This window comes from Mercenaria mercenaria, unplaced genomic scaffold (assembly GCF_021730395.1).
Source record: "Mercenaria mercenaria strain notata unplaced genomic scaffold, MADL_Memer_1 contig_2911, whole genome shotgun sequence".
In the NCBI taxonomy this organism is placed as follows: Eukaryota; Metazoa; Mollusca; class Bivalvia; order Venerida; family Veneridae; genus Mercenaria; species Mercenaria mercenaria.
The window spans coordinates 12799-32318 of NW_026461002.1; the positions used below are offsets into that span (position 1 = coordinate 12799).

Sequence of the window (19520 nt, forward strand, 5' to 3'; positions counted from 1 at the left end):
TAACTTACCTTAATAATAACTCTTGTTTTTCTCTTGTAAGCGATCTATTTTCTTCTTGCAATGATTGAATTTGTTTCACTAACTCATTGTACTGGTAACTTAATCCACTGAAATTATCACGTTCTGCATTTATCTCGCGGGTGAGGTCTTTCACTTTCTTATTATGTTCCCTTTCATCTTTTATTTTCTGTTCTGTCAATTTCTTGATGTTTTCCTGGAGTATTGCAATGTTCTTTTCATGCATAGTGTTTTTTTCATCGACTTCTTTCTTTTCTCTGAAGATTAAATCTGCAGTGTTTTGACAGGAAGAATATAATTATAATTATTATGACAGACCAAGATGTTACCATTAGCCGTTTAGATTGTCAGAGTATATTGTATGATTAACAAGTAAAAAGCCATTTGAAATAGAAATACGAGGAAAAGAAAATTCCTATAAATGCCTTATTTATCGTTTCTAATACTGTCTTATAAAAGTAGACAATAGCTGAATACTGGTTTAATACCATTAATCACCGATAAAATCTGGTGCGACCTGTGTTACGAAAATCTTTACCGAGTAGTCCCATAAATACAGATGCGGTTAAATAATTTTGTATATATACATTTATTTGTAAAATCTTCCAAATTGGCTACATTCAGACCAAAGAGTTATTTCCTAAGAAAAGTAGGAAACTCTCAAAGCCTTGTGGCGACTTTTGTCAGACCTCATAATGACTGAATGACAAATATGGTGCATGCTAGTTGTTGACACTTTGATGAAGCAGGGAATGACTGGGTTTACAGTTCGTGAAAAATAGCGTGTAACATGTATAAAATATTATTTTAAAATCCTAACAGAGGACACATTTTATCTGAAGATAGAAACAATATACTAAACAGTTGAGATGATAACTAAATAAAAACAAGAGGGCCATGATGGCCCTATATCGCTCATCTGAGTTAGGTTGCATGCTTGAACAAATTTCTTTACTAAAGCTTCAAAAACAAGAAAGTAGGTCAGTAGGTCATATTCATGGTCACTGAAAGTCAGTTTTCAGATCGGTGTGCAAAACTAAACATGTCATCCAAGTTTCACGATTGTATCTTAAAAAACAAGAAAGTAGGTTGGTAGGTCAAGGTCACAGTCGGGTGACCCTTATCACTTGGGGTCTTCAGGTAATTATAATTAAACAGTCTAGGAAATCTGATCTGATAATTTTTTAAGTATTTTTTCCTACATAACTCATATATCAAGTGACCCCTGGGGCGAGGCCTCTTTTCACCCCAGGGGCATAATTCGAACAAACTTGTTAGAGATCAACTAGGCAATGAATCATACAAAAATCAAAGGCATAGGCCTTCAACTTTCAGACAAGAAGATTTTTAAATTTTTTCCTATACAAGTCTATGTAAAATTTGGGACCCCAGGGCAGGGCCTCTTTTAACACAGGGGCATTATTTGTACAATTTTGGAAGTAGACCACTAGGCAATGCAACATACCAAATATCAAAAGCATAGGTCTTGCAGTTTCAGGCAAGAGGTTTTTTAAAGTGTTTTCCTATATATGTCTATGTTAAACTAGGGAACCCCGTGGTAGGGCCTCTTTTTACCCCAGGGGAATAATTTGAACAATCTTGGTAGAGGATCACAAGGCAATGCTACATACCAAATATTAAAAGCCCAGGTCTTGTGGTTTCAGACAAGAAGATTTTACAAGTTTCTTTCCTATTCGAGTCTATATAAACCATGTGAACCCCCACCCCGGGCAGGGCCAAATGTCATCCTAGGGGGTCATTTGAACAATCTTGGTACAGGCCCACTGTATGATGCTACATAATAAATATCAAAGCCGTAGGCTTTATGGTTTTGGACAAAAAGATTTTACAACGTTTGCCCCCTATATAAGTCTATATAAACCATGTGACCCCCAGGGCGGGACCATATTTGACCCTAGGGGGATAATTTGAATAATCTTTGTAGAGGCCCACCAGATGATGCTACATACAAACATACAAAATACCAAAGTCCTAGGCCTTATGGTTTTGGACAAGAAGATTTTCAAAGTTTTTCCCTATATATGTCTATAAAAACCATGTGATCCCCGGGGCAGGGCCATATTTGACCCTAGGGGGATAATTTGAACAATCCCGGTAGAGACCAAGATGATGATGCTACATAACAATTATCAAAGCCCTAGGCCTTGCGGTTTTGGACAAAAAGATTTTTAAAGTCTTTCCTTTCGGTTGCCATGGCAACCAGAGTTCTGAACGAAATTCAATTTTTTGAATAATTTTTAAAGAAGACAATCCAAGAATCATCCCTGTGAAGTTTCATCAAAATTGGCCTGATGGTTTGAAGGAGATGTTGTTTAAAAGAAAGTGTGGACGGACGGACGGACGACGGACGCCGGACGGTGAGCGATCACAATAGCTCACTCTGAGCCTTTGGCTCAGGTGAGCTAACAACACAATAACAAATATTTCAATTTTATTAATATTGCGATCCTGTTAGAAGTTTTACGCTATTAAGACCTGATTTTTTGTTAAATATCACATTCAATGCTATTTAAGTTTACATCTGTAGCTTTTATATGAAAACATTGATCTTACAGTTGTAGATTTCACTTTGCGGCTGTATAATGACTGTTAAACAGTTTGATCTATGCAAGTCGGATACACGTGTAAAAATGTTACAAAAGGAAAAATTAGAAAAAAAACAGCAGTTAAAATGAAAAACTTTAATAAACTTGTTTTACATCTATTTGAGATTTCAAATTAGTTACACTTTCTCTATAACAATTAAAATTCCAATATTTAGATGCATCCCGCTAAAATGCATTAAAGAGGACTGACAATATTTAATATGTTTCTCTTCAAAAATATTTACAACTGTAATTTGGAGACATGAATTTTCAGGAATGTTATACATGTAATTTGATTAAACAATCTCTCTTTTACAGATGTTTTACGGCTGCAAACATGTCTTAATTTTCGTACATGAGTTTTGTATATAACGACTGTGTTATTAAAAGTGCACTTAGTTTATTGAATTATTTTGAGCTATCAATTAGGAACAAATTTAACGCTGATATATACAAATATTAACAACTAATTACTAATTATGTGACACAATCGGTTAAACAGGTCAATATGTACGCATACGATAATATATGTATTTTATAGTTCATTGTAGCAATATCATGCCTAGTTTACCTTTAAAAAATGAACATGTTTATACTGATCTGCCCAAAGCTAAGATTAACTATGTACGACCTGAATCAGAATAATCAGAATCAGAAACATACATTAATCGGCAAGCTTGATTGTAGCTATAGTCAGTGATGTAACCGTTGGAAACACTGATTTTATCATTAAAAATAAAATGATTTCAATGGATGTAGTAGCGGTTACGGAATTGACTGATAATTCATCCGATTTGAATTGTTTTAACGCATGAAATTATGTATTGACAGGAGTGTAATAAGTTCTGTATGATTTCAGAACACAATGTTCAAGTGGAAACACTATCTGACTGAACACTGAAACCAAGAATCGTGAGTTTGAGCACATGCTCCTCCAACTAAAAATTACTAACATTGGGATAAGAGTCCTATTTATGTGTGCTTTACACCTGGCACGTTAAAGAACCCGTGAAGCTTCTGTGAGTGTCTTCTATACTTTGCAGGTCATAACTTTTATCACTGCATATCTTTGATCTTACGGCAGTACTTGTACAGGTTAGATATTTTTGGGTAAATACATTACTGATTTTATGAAAACAATAAGTGCCATTGACGTTTTAAAATATTTAAAAGAAATTAATATAGAATACTGTAGTAATTCCTTAAGATTAAAATTGGGCTAGAATGCGTGATTTTCTTCTATGAATCTTCAGGACGTTTATCACGTTATATCAAATACAAGATTGTAAGAGGAAGCAGCTGTTGTTATATAGCAAAAGAGCCATAATTTCCCTGTATTGCTCAACTGACTCAAATGGGTTGTTACTTATTGGTGATTTTTAGCTATAATTTATGAAAAGCAAACATTCGTGATTTTACGCAATCCATGTAACATATGATATTACGTCATCAATGTATGGTGTAGATATCATAATATCTTACGGCTGAAATAACAATGATTTGACAGCAAAAAATTTCAGTAAGAGACTAGTGATTCTATTATAGTAATTTTGACCTAAAACCACAAAATGCATGAAATTCGGGCTAGTATGTCTGACTTATTTTACTTTTGTTTCTAGATATGGCTAAATAAAACAAATGACAACAGGACGTAGCAAATTTTGACCCAGATTTTAACACGTTTTGAAAAGCATTAGTAGACAACGTTTACTTACCAAATATCTCAAAGCATTACAGTTTTAGACAAAAATATTCTTTAATTTAGTTTTCTGTATACGTCAATTTCGACCCAAGATGAATGATCTGAACAGACTTGGTACAGCGCCACTACCAAATGCTACACATACTTATCTATCATAGCTCAGGGTCTCTAGGGATTTTAGGCAAAAAGATTATTTAGATTTTTCCAATATGTCTTCGTAAAGAAGTGAATCCCAGGCCTGTGTCAAATTTGGCCTTAGGGGCAAGATTAAATGCTAACGACCATGCAGTGCTACATGCCAAACATCTAAGCTCTTAAGACAATAACACTTTATCCAAGATGTCTGCGGTTAACATGTTTAACCCCAGGCGAAGACAATTTTGACCTGAGGGGCATGCTTTGAAATAAATCTATGCAAATTTTGATTCCATACCTCATGTTTTTATTTCGATGTAAATGAGATGTGAAACCAAAATTTGGAGTCCTGTTTGGCGCCATATAACCTATGCTGTGTTGGTGCGCCGTAAAACCCAAATAAATAAATAAATTGAAATAAATCCTTATATAGGACCACAAGACAATGCTACATACGAAGTGTCTACGCTCTGGGTCCTGTGGCTTAAGACTGGAAGATTTTCATTTTTTTTTTACTATTTTTAGCTATGGCGGCTATGTGGATTAGTCAAACAGAACCATGGAGATCTCGATGTCTGGATGTTTCTGGCTAAGTTTGCGGTTCACGAGAAGAAGTTCAATAAAGCAAATTGTGGAAGACGGACATCTAGCGATTCTAATGGCACACAATGAGCACGACGTACACAAAGATAAACATGCTTACATTCTGCATATTGATCAATCTTGAAATAACGAATTTTTAACAGAAATACTCCACTTAGGATGTAAATGTGCTATATTGTACATTTTTTCTATTTAGACATACATCATTGTTTTCAACCGTTTTCGTGTATTTCTGAGACACAGTTTCGTCTATTCTGCTAGCAGGGTGGCAAATATACTTAAAAACATATCTACACAGATGCACAAAATTATAAAATATACCTGTATATATTTGACATTAGCAGATGTTTATTTTAATGATTTCTCAAAAACAAAGGTTATATTTTTGGACTTGTACGAATATATTTTCCCTCTATGAAGACCAATCGGAAGAGTCAGAAAGTAAAACTATTTACCGTATGAGCTTCTCCATAAAATTCTTCTTTTTCTTAAGTTCTTCCTCTTTATCTGCCACTTTCTGGTTAAGACTGCCAATTCTTCAATGAATTAAATTAGAGTATAACAATAAACATCTTCTGTTATTTTACGAGTCATGTTGTTTATGCCTGTGTAAACCCTGCCAAATAAAGCACACAATGCATTAAGCATCAATTGGGCATTATGTTAAATGTGCGCGTTAAAGGCAGGGTTTACATATACATGAATACTAGAAAAGATCCTTACAACTCAAAGTAAATATATTTCTGCACTAGCTTTTCAATTTATGATTTCATCATCAAAACTTTTAAAGTTTCCAAACATTGAACCACGAAAACAAGTATCCCACGTACATGTTGTGGATTAGGATATCAAGATTTACAAGTCATATGATTGAAATTATTAATAAGGACATGTACTCTAATTATAGCATAAAATCTGTGTTTCCGTATCCGGAATCTGTATTGAATAGTCTGTTATATTCATTAAAACTAAATCTAATTGGGTTATTATAACAGTAGCTTGATCTGGGATGCAGTATTCGGCTCGAGTGGATTTTGCCAGATCGAGGCCGCAAGCCGAGTGTGATCCGACCTTGCAAATTTCACGAGAGCCGAATATAAAGTCCCAGATGTAGCTATTGTTATAATGACCTTTTTATTACATACCTTTACCATTTTGATTCTTGTTTTGTTCTTGAACGAAATCTTCAATTTTTATCGATATTAATTGGAACTTAGTGAAGTTTTTATGTGCGCTATTCATAGAAATGTGTCGGGTCATGCATATTAATGAAAATAGTCCGGTAGCATACAATACGGAAGGTATAATACGGAATTTAAAAGGTACAGTCCGGAATTTGTGTCTGTCTGTTCATATTTAATTGTGAAATACAAGCCGATTGTTTACAGAATTTATATAGGTATATAATAAAAAGATATAGTAACCAGTACTTTACTGTAATACACAATTCAAAGAAGATAATAAAACTTACGCCTTATTTGCCTTATCAATTTCCTTTTTGTCCTTTTTACTTTCATCATCATGCTTTTTTTGCAGATTACTTTTTTCTTGCGTCCACGACTTCCGTTCTTCTTTTAACTGCTTTGTCACTTCATTATATCTATTAAAGAGAATAAATCATTATGACTTAAACACTGATTCGCTGACTCGTTTTATAGGTACCTGTATGATTTTACGCCGGAAAGCCATAATTTTGCCTTTTGTATACTAGCATTTAATTACTCCGTCTGAATCTCTGGCACCAGACCTGAATGAAAATGCCTCTGTACAATTAATACACTACCCCTAGGTACTCTTTAAGAATCATGGTCATAAACGGTCTTTATCTGCCACTTTCTGGTTAAGACTGCCAATTCTTCAATGAATTAAATTAGAGAGTATAACAATAAACATCTTCTGTTATTTTACGAGTCATGTTGTTTATGCCTGTGTAAACCCTGCCAAATAAAGCACACAATGCATTAAGCATCAATTGGGCATTATGTTAAATGTGCGCGTTGAAGGCAGGGTTTACATATACATGAATACTAGAAAAGATCCTTACAATTCGAAGTAAACATATTTCTGCACTAGCTTTTCAATTTATGATTTCGTCATCAAAACTTTTAAAGTTTCCAAACATTGAACCATGAAAACAAGTATCCCACGTACATGTTGTGGATTAGGATATCAAGATTTACAAGTCAGTCATATGATTGAAATTATTAACAAGGACATGTACTCTTTAATTATAGCATAAAATCTGTGTTTCCGTATCCGGAATCTGTATTGAATAGTCTGTTATATTCATTAAAACTAAATCTAATTGGGTTATTATAACAGTAGCTTGATCTGGGATGCAGTATTCGGCTCGGGTGGATTTTGCCAGATCGGATCTCACGAGGCCGCAAGCCGAGTGTGATCCGACCTTGCAAATTCCACGAGAGCCGAATATAAAGTCCCAGATGTAGCTACTGTTATAATGACCTTTTTATTATATACCTTTACCATTTTGATTCTTGTTTTGTTCTTGAACGAAATCTTCAATTTTTATCAATATTAATTGGAACTTAGTGAAGTTTTTATGTGCGCTATTTATAGAAATGTGTCGGGTCATGCATATTAATAAAAATAGTTCTGTAGCATACAATACGGAAGGTATAATACGGAATTTAAAAGGTACAGTCCGGAATTTGTGTATGTCTGTTCATATTTAATTGTGAAATACAAGCCGATTGTTTACAGAATTTATATAGGTATATAATAAAAAGATATAGTAACCAGTACTTTACTGTAATACACAATTCAAAGAAGATAATAAAACTTACGCCTTATTTAACTTATCAATTTCCTTTTTGTGCTTTTTACTTTCATCATCATGCTCTTTTTGCAGATTACTTTTTTCTTGCGTCCACGACTTCCGTTCTTCTTTTAACTGCTTTGTCACTTCATTATATCTATTAAAGAGAATAAATCATTATGACTTAAACACTGATTCGCTGACTCGTTTTATAGGTACCTGTATCATTTTACGCCGGAAAGCCATAATTTTGCCTTTTGTATACTAGCATTTAATTACTCCGTCTGAATCTCTGGCACCAGACCTGAATGAAAATGCCTCTGTACAATTTATACACTACCCCTAGGTACTTTTTAAGAATCATGGTCATAAACGAGAATGTGCACTAACCCATTTCAATTGTACATTTCTCACCTAAAACGCACAGTTCGGTTAATGGGTGTCCAGCATATTGAACAAACGGTAATTTATCTTCAATCGTGTACCAGTCACATTGTCTCAATATTTCATATAGCAAGAGATACTCCACATATTTTATGCTTTCGTTAACGTTACAGAAAAAAAACTTGCGTTAACTTCCCTAATGAATATCAGGTCTTGATGTCACAGCAATGTGCACATGTTAGGCGAAAGGTAAACAAACAGAAACAAAATGCAAAATATTCTCAAAAAGTCTGACAATAAATGTCGAAATGATAAATGAAATTCATCTTAGATATAATTTTGAATTTGAAGTCATACATTGGTATACGTCTATACTGTTTATTTTATTCATATTGCACATTTATGCTACATATAAACATTTTAGCGTACACGTGATGTTAACCGACGAGTAATCGTCAAGTAATCTCCCCTGTTATGGCAGGTTGATGGCCATTTCGTGGAAGGAAGAAATTAAAATTCTGTAACTTTTGCGAGTGTGAGTGCAATGGAAATAAATAAAAACTATTAGGAGGTATCATTCTTGATGAAGAATTGCCAAAGTGACATTTTCCTATTGTTAATTTTGAGAAAACTGCATTTTTAAGTGAATCATCTGATTTTTCTTACCTGTGTCACGGTCTGGAGATTTCAAGATATTTGGCCGACTATATATATTAGTGTGGACATTTCGTATACTGCACATTAAAGTAACGGAACAATAATGACTGACGCTACCCTACTAATTGAGAAACTTGTAAGGAAGAGAAACTTGTCTTCTCCCAATGACCAAAATGACTTAAAAATGTAAAGCCGGATCCTTAATAGCGTCTACCGATGAACAGGACAACGACGACTCTGGGCAGCAGTGTGATGTAACAGTTACTAAGGTTCACCCTTAGTCTACTAACTACAACAACAACAACTCTGTTCTATATAATAACTACCATTTAATATTGTACTATATGCTACGATAATATATAAACATCAATGTCTTTCTTCATAATTCTCTAACATAAACACTGTTATTTCAAATGATCTTTACACTTTAACATTAATACTTCATCGTTGATTGTCTCGGTCCTAATCTAACTAATTCATTTTGCGAGTATCGAACGTACGCATATATCCCTACTGAGTACCAGAATGATACTGAAGTTTTGTCTCAAAACTTCTGCTTATGAAAGAAATTATTCGTGACTTGAGTCATGCGGCGTGATCAAAAGACCGGGTGTTTATAATTACCCTGTCATTTAACCAGTTAGTCAGTTGTCAAAACAATTAGTAGTTTTGAAACATGCATCGCTGGACAATGCATTAACTGGGCGATGTAATGTAACCTGTCATTTAATGCACAGGACTAAATTCTAAACCGTAAAGCTAAGTGTGAAAATGAATGCGAAATATATTCTTAAAGTACATGACTTATTATTGACCGAAAAGCTATCTGAAAAGAATGCCTAAGAAGTATTTGGTATAATGGATTCTTTAAACCATTATATCACAGCAGATCACGAAAATTAGGGGAATCTGACTTTATTCAAATTAGTGAAATGCTCGAAAAAATATTCTCGAATACGTACGAAAGCAGACTTAGTGTCCAAGTGGCTTCCGTCATACAGGAAGTAATGACTCACGTTACCCTGAAAATAAACAAACTCGAGGAAGAGAATTCGATCCTGAGGGCCAGAGTTGCTTCACTCGAACTAAAATTCGACGCAGCTGAACAGTACAGTCGATGAAACAGTTTGAGGGTGTCTGGATTTCATGAGGAGATAGGGGAAGACACTGACCATAAAATCTTAACACTAGCGAAGGACCTTGGTGTTAACATGTCCATCGACGAGATCGATAGAAGTAATCGTGTGGGAAGACCTAAAACCTATGCCGAGGCGATCACCAACGGTAGACCCACCCCGTCTCGCCCTAGAGACATCGTCGTCAAATTTAGTACGTATAGAGCTAGGCAAAAACTGTTCATGAAGAAATCCAAACTTAAAGCAACGGATTATTCTGGTATCTTCATTAATGAAGATTTGACGCGCGAAAGAAGCAATATATTTTTTGATGCTCGAAATCTTGTTAAATCTAAGAGCATTAACAGTGTGCAGACATCAGACGGAATAATTATTATAGAAGACAACAATATGCGGACACACCGGATTGAAAGCAGCAATGCTCTATCTAAATTCAAACAATCATTCGGTTACTAAAAATGACTGTGCGCAGTATACTACTGCTCAGTGACTGTCTTGGTCTCGCATCAGTGATACAATAGCATGTCTCATGACCAACATTCATTGTGGCGGCATGTATTTGTAGCTTTGGATTGTATCTCTAAATATGTATCAGTTTTATATATATATGTCTGTATACATATGTTTAGTGTACTATGACATATCACTTTAAATCAAATTCCAATAAAAAGGTTTTTCTAAACAGTCATATAAATATTGTCTATATAAACATGTTCATTGCACTAGGTTTATGATTTGTTTATCAGACTGTAACTAAGGTACTATTTTTATGTTCCAAAGTTTTTTAGCAATGATATTTAATGTAGCTAAACTTTTATGAAAACTAATAATTTGTACAACTTCTTGGAAATATTTTTCGAAACAATACGGAATCATATACTTCGTCTATCTGAATAAGAGATACTATTAACTTGATTCAGGTCTTTTAGCAATGATATTTACTGTATCAAAACTTTTACGAAAATTATATTTTGTATATCTTCTCGGAAAAATCTCCAAAACAATACGGAATCATATACATTTATTTGATTAAGAATGCTCTTTATAGTTTCTTTCGAAATAATGCTTCACACGTTAGTTAACTTCATATTTCACTTCCTCATTTTTATATCATTGCGCTCAACTTCCATTATGCATTTCCAGTTTCTTTTCTTTTTGAACTTCTCTTCTTTCTCGTTTTCCCTCTACCATTTGTTTCGTTTTTTGGTTTGGTTTTGTATGAACGGTAGAAACTGGACAATGTACACTTCGCATATTTGCATGATCTTGGTTACATGGCTCTTGATGTTAATACATCAGTAACATAATGAAATACACTTCTTCCACGTCGATCATGCAGTCTTATATATGCCCGTGGAAATTCACATTACTCTTACATGCCACGATACTAATCTTTACCATTTCAAACAGTTTCTATACTTACTCCTTATACACTCAAGTACAGATTAAAGTTAGACATCGAATTAGCTATCCACACAAACGTGCCATTCAAGGTATTAATTGTATTCAAAATATTCTTCTAACCAAATCAATTCTTATATGTTTGGAACTAACAGTGTGCAGTACATGGCTTATTTTCCTACTTGATACGGCCGGAGATATCAATCCAAATTCCGGTCCATCTTCATTATATCCCACAGCTCTACTTGCTCCTCTACATCGTCCATGTCTCAGATATTATTCAAGCTCATGACAAGAGGTAACAGCCTGTCTGTTTTACACTACAATGTACAAAGTCGATATTTTGGGGCTGAATTTAACTCTTTTGACATCTTAGCATTCTCTGAAACATGGCTAAACTCTATCACTTCCAATGACGATATAAAGATTCCAAACTTTCATATTCCAGAAAGAAAAGATAGAACGGAGACAGTCATGGGGGAGTAACCGTTTATCTAAAAAAATACTCTGTATTACAAGCGACGGCCTGACCTCGAGCTCAGAGGTCTAGAGTGCCTTTGGGTAGAAGTAAAGCCTTCTCACTCCAAGCGAATTCTCATCGGAGTCTTCTATCGTCCTCAGAATGCAGATATACATTACACTACCCTGACTGAAGAATCACTTAGATTGACACTCGACACAAATATAACAGACTTTATTGTAACTGGCGATTTTAATTCCAATCCCTCCAATCCGAACTTGTGTCGCAAACTTGTTTCTATCTGCCAACAGTTCAATCTCGACCAACTCATTACAGAGCCAACCCACTTCACACAGTTCTCTTCCTCTTTACTTGATCTCTTTCTCGTTTCGTGTAGTCACCATGTTGTAACTTCTGGGGTCGGAGAACCAATACTTGACCAGAATCAACGATATCACTGTCCTATCTATGCCCTTTTTGCATTCTCTAAACCTCCAGAAACGGCAAATTTATAATGCGCGGCTGCGTACTGCGTGTAGTTCTCTCAACCAACATCTCTACAAGAAAAACATCTATCCTTCACCCCTTTGTCAGTGCGGAAGCATTGAGAGCAATCATCATTTCTTCTTTGAATGTCAAGAGTACAACGATAGAAGACTCCTTTAAACAACCTCCAGCTTCTGCACTGTCACTCTGCACACTTTCCTGTATGGTGACCAGAATCTTAGCGATGACATTAATAACAGTATATTCCTAGCAGTTCAAAACGTTTTCCATGAGATTAACTACATTAAGAAACATTCCATTTTGCTCCAAACCTTCATCAATCCAAACCAAACCTCATACATTTATTTCGTTTTCCTCTCATTTCCATTGGACGCCTTTAACTTCACTATTTATATTATTATTTGTCTATGCATATCATATTAGCGGACGGAATCTTCTTAATATGCATAAACTTTCTTTAATTTTTAATGTTATAAATATTACAATAAACTTCTATTTTCTAATTTCGACTCCTTTTCAAAACTTTGTCCTAACTTGATACTAATGTTTCGTGTCATTTTTCGAATCAATGCATATCAAATAAATTTTTGTTCGATAACACATTTCAAACAAATTATGTAATACTGCAAAATTTACTGTAAGTTATCCCATATAGGAGAAGACCTTTATAAGCTTAGCTTTCCGATCTAATCCTTTTTCAGCATGTATGATAACAATATTGTAAATTGTAGTATGCACATATGTTTGAAATACAATATGTTTAAACTAACCGACGACTGACATACATTTTCATATCAGCCAGTCAGAACGGTTTTGTAATCTAGACCAGAACTTCACTAGGGCAGTTCAACCACGTTTCTTGTGAAACGTTGAAAAACTATAAACAAAACCTTGTTTCTCTTATTAAGCAAATGTGACTGGAACACAATGGATAAATATTTTACATAGACAACCTTACATCAATGATTACCGGTAAATACTTACTCTTGGACCTTGGCATTTGCATCGGGGTAAGATTACCAATTTCTGATGGAAAATATCATGAACAACTTACATTTTACTGTTACTTAGTATTTGCTAAACAAATCTTTTGCAAATTTATAAGAATAATTCAGACGATCTACTTCCTGTTTAATTACTTAAAGGCACGTTAAAGCGCGAAAAGGATTGCATGAACTTAAAGAATTTCAAAGAGCAATAATAACTAGAGTTGTCACAGGAGTGACGAATTATACACCCACAATATGGCCTTGTCACAGAACTAAGCCAATGTCAAAGCCGAACTTGCTTGACCTTTGACCTACTGACCATAAAATCAATAGAGGTCATCTGCTAGTCATGATCAACCTCCCTATGAAGTTTCATGATCCTCCGCCCAAGCGTTCTCAAGTTATTGTCTGTAAAAGGTTTAAATGTCCTTTGACCATTGGAACTCAAAATCAATACGGGTCATCTGCTTGACATGACCAACATCCAGATTAAGTTTCCTGATCCTAGTCCCAAGCATTCTGAAGTTATTGTCTGGAAACTGTTTAAATGTTCCGGGTCACTGTGACCTTGACCTGAGACCTGCTGACCTCAAAATCATTAGGGATCATCTGCTAGTCATAACCAACCTCCCTATCAATTTTCATGATCCTAGGCCTAAGCATTCTCAAGTTATCATCCGGAAACCATTTAACTGTTCCGAGTCACTGTGACCTTGACCTTTGACCTACAGACCTCAAAGTCGAACTTGACCTGCATTTTATGATGTTATACCTGTAGACTAAAATTTATGATCCTAGGCCCAAGCGTTCTCAAGTTATCATCCGGAAAACATTTAACTGTTCCGAGTCCCTGTGACCTTGACCTTTGACCTACAAAACTTAAAGTAGAACTTAACCTGCATTTCATGATGTTACACCTGTGTACCAAAATTTATGATCCTAGGCCCAAGCATTCTCAAGTTATAATCCGGAAACCGTTTAACTGTTCAGGGTCACTGTGACCTTGACCATTGACCTACTGACCCCAAATTCGAACTTGACCTGTATTTTCTGATGTTACACCTGTGTACCAAAAATTATTTAAAATTGGTCAAGCCTTTCTTGAGTTATCATCCGGAAACCATGCAAAACCAACGGACCGACCGACCAACCGACCGACCGACCGACAAGCTCACTCCTATATACCCCCACCCCGCAAACTTCGTTTTGTGCGGGTATAGTGAAATTATTCAAGAGATCCATGCACTTCCGCCCTATAGTGAACTATATTACTTTAAATTTCATAAAGATCCATCAATGGATTACTTAGTTAGGTTAAATTTATAATAATTCAAGAACCATAACTCTGAAGTTAATAAAGTAATCTATATGAAACTGCGCATGCACCACAGCCTCTACATTTGTAAAGCTTCATGAACGTCCATCAGTAGGTTACCTAGACACAGTATATGTTCCCTTTTTTCTCCAAACTGATTGAATTAATTCATCTAAAATCAAATATGTGATAATATAGGTCAGAATGTACATCATTGAAAACATGGTTCTTATTGTCTTTTAGTATGTGAACATTTTCATAATATAAAAATGTAACTGAATAAATAATTTATATTTATTTCATATTTACTAAGAAATATGCATAAAATTTGTGTTATAGTAAAGGAATATATATATATATATATATATAAATCAAAACTACATAAAAAATATAGTAAATAGTACTTATGATGGGAAGATAATACAACTTACGCCTTATTTGCTTTTTCTATTTCATTTTTGTGTCTACATTTTTCTTGCCTCCATGACTTCTGTTCTTCTGTTAACTGGTTTTCTACCTTAGACTTGCAATTTTCCATATCATTATATCTATTTAAGAAAATATTCATTGCAAATGTTATGTCATTGGAACTGAACACTGATACTCTGACTCGTTTATACATGTATCTGTATGATTTAAGCCGGACATCCATATTGTCATCTTTTGAATTTTTGCGTTTAATAACTCTGTCTGAATTTCTTATTTTTGTTTTAAATCAAAATTGCATGTTGTTTTCTGTAGGTATTAAAAAGGATTATTACAGGCACACGATCAATGAAACAATAGTTTGTCTCTATAGACTGCTCTACTTTTGTATGTAAAAACTGAAATATGATAAAGGAGTTTACAACAAATATTTCATGAAAGTGCAAGTGATTTTATACTTCATTTTGAGCTGAATGGTAATGTCTATGTGAAGAACAGGTAAAACTTAATTTTCACTAAAGTCAGTAACGAGTGTGTCTGCAGATTTCATCTACTACAGGTTAGCATCACCGCCTCAATCTGCAGATAAGATGCTGTATCCTGTACTTGTACACGTCTATCAGTGCCTGCACTAACTGCGCCTTTTTGCTGTGACGTCCGTTGTACTCTCGCAAGCAGAGCTGGTACTATAAATTCTCAATAGATCTGGCGTAAATGCTGAAGAATGTTGTTTCGACCAAGGAACTCAGATTTTATTCTGGCTGAACGTGACACTATCAACGTGACGTCATGATGGTCACAACTTTCTAACAGGCTTGTGGCTAATTATTATTATAATTTAATTAATTATAAATAATTAACAAATTTGAAAAACAACTCAATAAACGTAATTGTAATTTATTAATTACTGACTCAAATTTGACGAATAATTGTCAATTAAATCTAATTATTTTAATTATTTTGCCTCATCTATTAGTGCAGAGGTGAAATTTCACACTAAATTAGTTATTGTTTACACCTATTGTGCTGTAAATAACAAGGTGTCAACACCTTTTGTATTCTTTCATCACATGTAGTGGTTCATTTCTGGTCTGAAATAACTTTAATTATGGTTGCAACACAAACTCTGTTTTATAAAATAATCTATTAATGATAATAATTCCCTCTGGCCTTAATCTATTGAAAAAAATCTGGGCAACAAGTTTTGTCCAGTAAATACTGTTTGCCAATATTAATGTTCTTTTTACTGAAGAGTTATTTTTGAGTGAATATAGAAGTTTCACTTCATAAACACAGGCCAACATGTAGGTAGCACATTATTAATCTAGTTTGCTCCAGTAGCATATTCAGTGTTATAGCAACAGCTCCATCATACAGAAGGCACACATCTGGACACTTGTCAAAGTTTGACAAATATCTTGCAGAAGAATGTGAATCCTACAATTCTGACCCTTTACAGTTTTGCTCATTAATCAAAAGAGGTTGCTTTCACTGTTAAAATGGCCGCTAATTACTTAGCACTTCCAGCATCGTCTGTACCAGTTGAAAGACTGTTTTAACCCGGGGCTAGAGGGCCTGGACGGTAGCATGCATGTCCACTACCGTCCATGAACAGGCTCAATCAAACCGAGCCTGCAACACTTTCATTTTTGTCGTGTTGAGCGACCTGTGAAGTTTTCACTTTTCTCTATGTTATTATCACAGCAGCGTTGTTTGTGCCGTGTGGCGGTCGTAAAAAGTCTCCCCGTACATTCAGTCAGGGCTGTTATATTTCGATCTTCTCAGATCGTTCAGCACGACTTTTATGTCGTGTTATTGGTACTGTTTAGTTTCTCAACATGACCATTTCGGCCTGGTTGGTTCCAATACTCCCGCTTTCATAGCCTTGGATATTGTTTAATCACCCTTTGGATATGGTGCCTGCTTTTTAATTTTGTCTTTTGACAGCTCCTGTGATACGCAGGCTCCATAACCTCAGATCCCCTTCTATATATATTATAGTAAATTCCAGTTTGTTTATTTCTGCCCACTGTTTTCTCGTTTGGGGCAAACCTTTTACTTTATCTGGGGACCAAACGCCGCTCTTCATTCTTCATGGAATTACACCCCTCAACACGTGTATCATTGAAGGTTCCATGTTCACCGCCGTTTGAATACATCTGCGGATGTCTCTAAATTGTTTCTTTGTACTTTTAGCATTTGTAAATGTTGAGTTCTGCGCAACCCGGGGCTAGAGGGCGTGGACGGTAGCATGCATGTCCACTACCGTCCATGAACAGGCTCAATCAAACCGAGCCTGCAACATTTTCATTTTTGTCGTGTTAAGCGACCTGTGAAGTTTTCACTTTTCTCTATTCTATTGCAGGCAAGGTTTTTCGCCCAGTCCGGTGCAAAATAACAGATAAAAACTTTGAGGCTTTTATGGTGATAAAATGCAATAAAGCAGTTTGAGACAGATCTAATATACTGAATGACAATAATTTTGAGGAAGAAACTAAAATGTATATTAAAGTGCTCTTTGCTAAAGTCTGAATGTACGTGCATGCCTATTTGCAGTTATTCTGAGAAAGAAACTAAAATGTATATCAAAGTGCTCTTTGCTAAAATCTATGTATGTGCTTATTGATGCCACTGCTGATTAATTAATGATAATTAATTATTTGTCCTGAATAATTGTAATTAATTAATTATTTGTCCCCAAAACTAAGTAATTAATTGTAATTTAATTGAGTAGATTGCCAAAATAATTGTAATTAATTAATTATTTCTTAAAATAATTTGGCACAACCCTGCATCCTATTTCAAGTTCCGTAAACGCATCGTCAAGTAGTCAGAGCTCTCCCAACCACTGTCAGGGGTGTTTTGCGGTGCCATGACGAATGGCCCGCTGCATTACACTACCGTCTTTTGAAACATGCACGCTGTCTCACGCTGCAATCCATGTAACACCGGCGCTAATCCTTACGCCTGTTTTTGGTTTCGCACCGACACATCATAGGTCATATGGCGACTTTCCAGCTTTAATGGTGGAGGAAGACCCCAGTTGCACCTCCGTGCATTATTTCATCACGAGTGGACACCTGGATAGAACCACCGACTTTCCTTAAGCCAGCTGGATGGCTGGCATCCTCACATGAAGAATTCAACGCTCCGAGTGCGGTTCGCACCCACATTGATGAGGGGCAAATGATTTGAAGTCAGCGATCATAACCACTTGGCCACGGAGACCCCCTCCTTATGCCTGTATCCATACAAAACCTTGAAAGTCTTATCAGTGATAAGAACACTTTTCCATTGATTTTGCGTCCAACGCAGATGCCGACCACACCACAACTTACGGTTATGTCGCCTCTCTGGTGTCAAAACTATTCGTTAAGAGTAAAAACTTCAACATCTATCTTGGATTGTCGCACGGTAGAGCGTCTAATGCGCTGTTGATAAATCCTCTTGCTTCCTAGCTGGTCTGTGTTGCTGTTTGAAAAGCTATATCGTAGATGGGAAGGACAATATGACTGGCTTGCTGACGTGACACTACCCTTTGACGTCCTGGAATGGACGATCAAACACAAAATCTGTTTCTTGCTGTCTTCTAACTGAGTGTATCATTATCATTGTGGAGCGAGAACAGTCAATTAGTAAAATTCAGTGAGCCAATCATTTTGAGCATTTTCCTTATAAACGAGTATATTGGGGTCATATAAAGACGATATCTATGGAGGACGATTTCTGTCATTTTTTGTCGCAATACTTAATCGTTTTTTTTTTCGTCTCGACATTTTGCCCCCCCCCCCCCCCCCATCCCCTCCCCCTCCCCAGGCCAGCGCCTTTCCCACCCCCGACCCCGCCACCGCTGTTTGTTTCGTTGTCTGGTCTTGCTGTCACAAGATATAACGGGAAATGCAGCCTGACATAACGAAGTAAAAAGCGATACCTATGTACACACCGGAAGGGCAAATTTAAACAGTCGTTCAGTCATTATGACTGGCACAAAGAGAACAAAACAACGAATAAAAACAACGAAAAAGGCTAGCTCTTTCTCATACCCTTATTTATTGTCCTTGTCGTGCCTTTTGATTGTTCCTCCGACCCAGCAACAAAGTCAGGACGACAGGACAATAAATACCAAATATTGTTTTGTCGTTCTGTCTTTCTGTTACTTTCCAGTAAACGTATACAGAGCTAGTTAACATATGTGAAAACAATCAAATTCAGCGAATTTATATACATCACCGAATAGGTTGTTTTGTGAATGAGATGACTCCATTTTGAAAGATACTGATTTCCAGATACACACAAGTTTTACTACACAAAAGCCGTGCAATGGCTTTTTGGTTCTTATCTTTTACATAATCAACAGGAAAAAACTTTTCTATATTTGAATTAGGTTTCTTGAAGTGTATTT

The 19520-nt window shown here is 35.5% G+C and overlaps 1 protein-coding gene across 1 annotated transcript in view; it reads right to left on the minus strand.

Moving 5' to 3' along the window:
- LOC128552561 (uncharacterized) overlaps positions 1-19520 on the minus strand; it is a gene marked incomplete at its 5' end in the record, with an annotated part of 41079 nt that overhangs the window by 11900 nt on the left and 9659 nt on the right. Inside the window, 5 exons of the mRNA XM_053533614.1 lie at positions 9-275; positions 5520-5600; positions 6536-6664; positions 7872-8000; positions 15124-15240. Of these exons, the coding sequence (XP_053389589.1) occupies positions 9-275; positions 5520-5600; positions 6536-6664; positions 7872-8000; positions 15124-15240 (723 nt within the window). The remainder of the gene's footprint in view (positions 1-8; positions 276-5519; positions 5601-6535; positions 6665-7871; positions 8001-15123; positions 15241-19520) is intronic.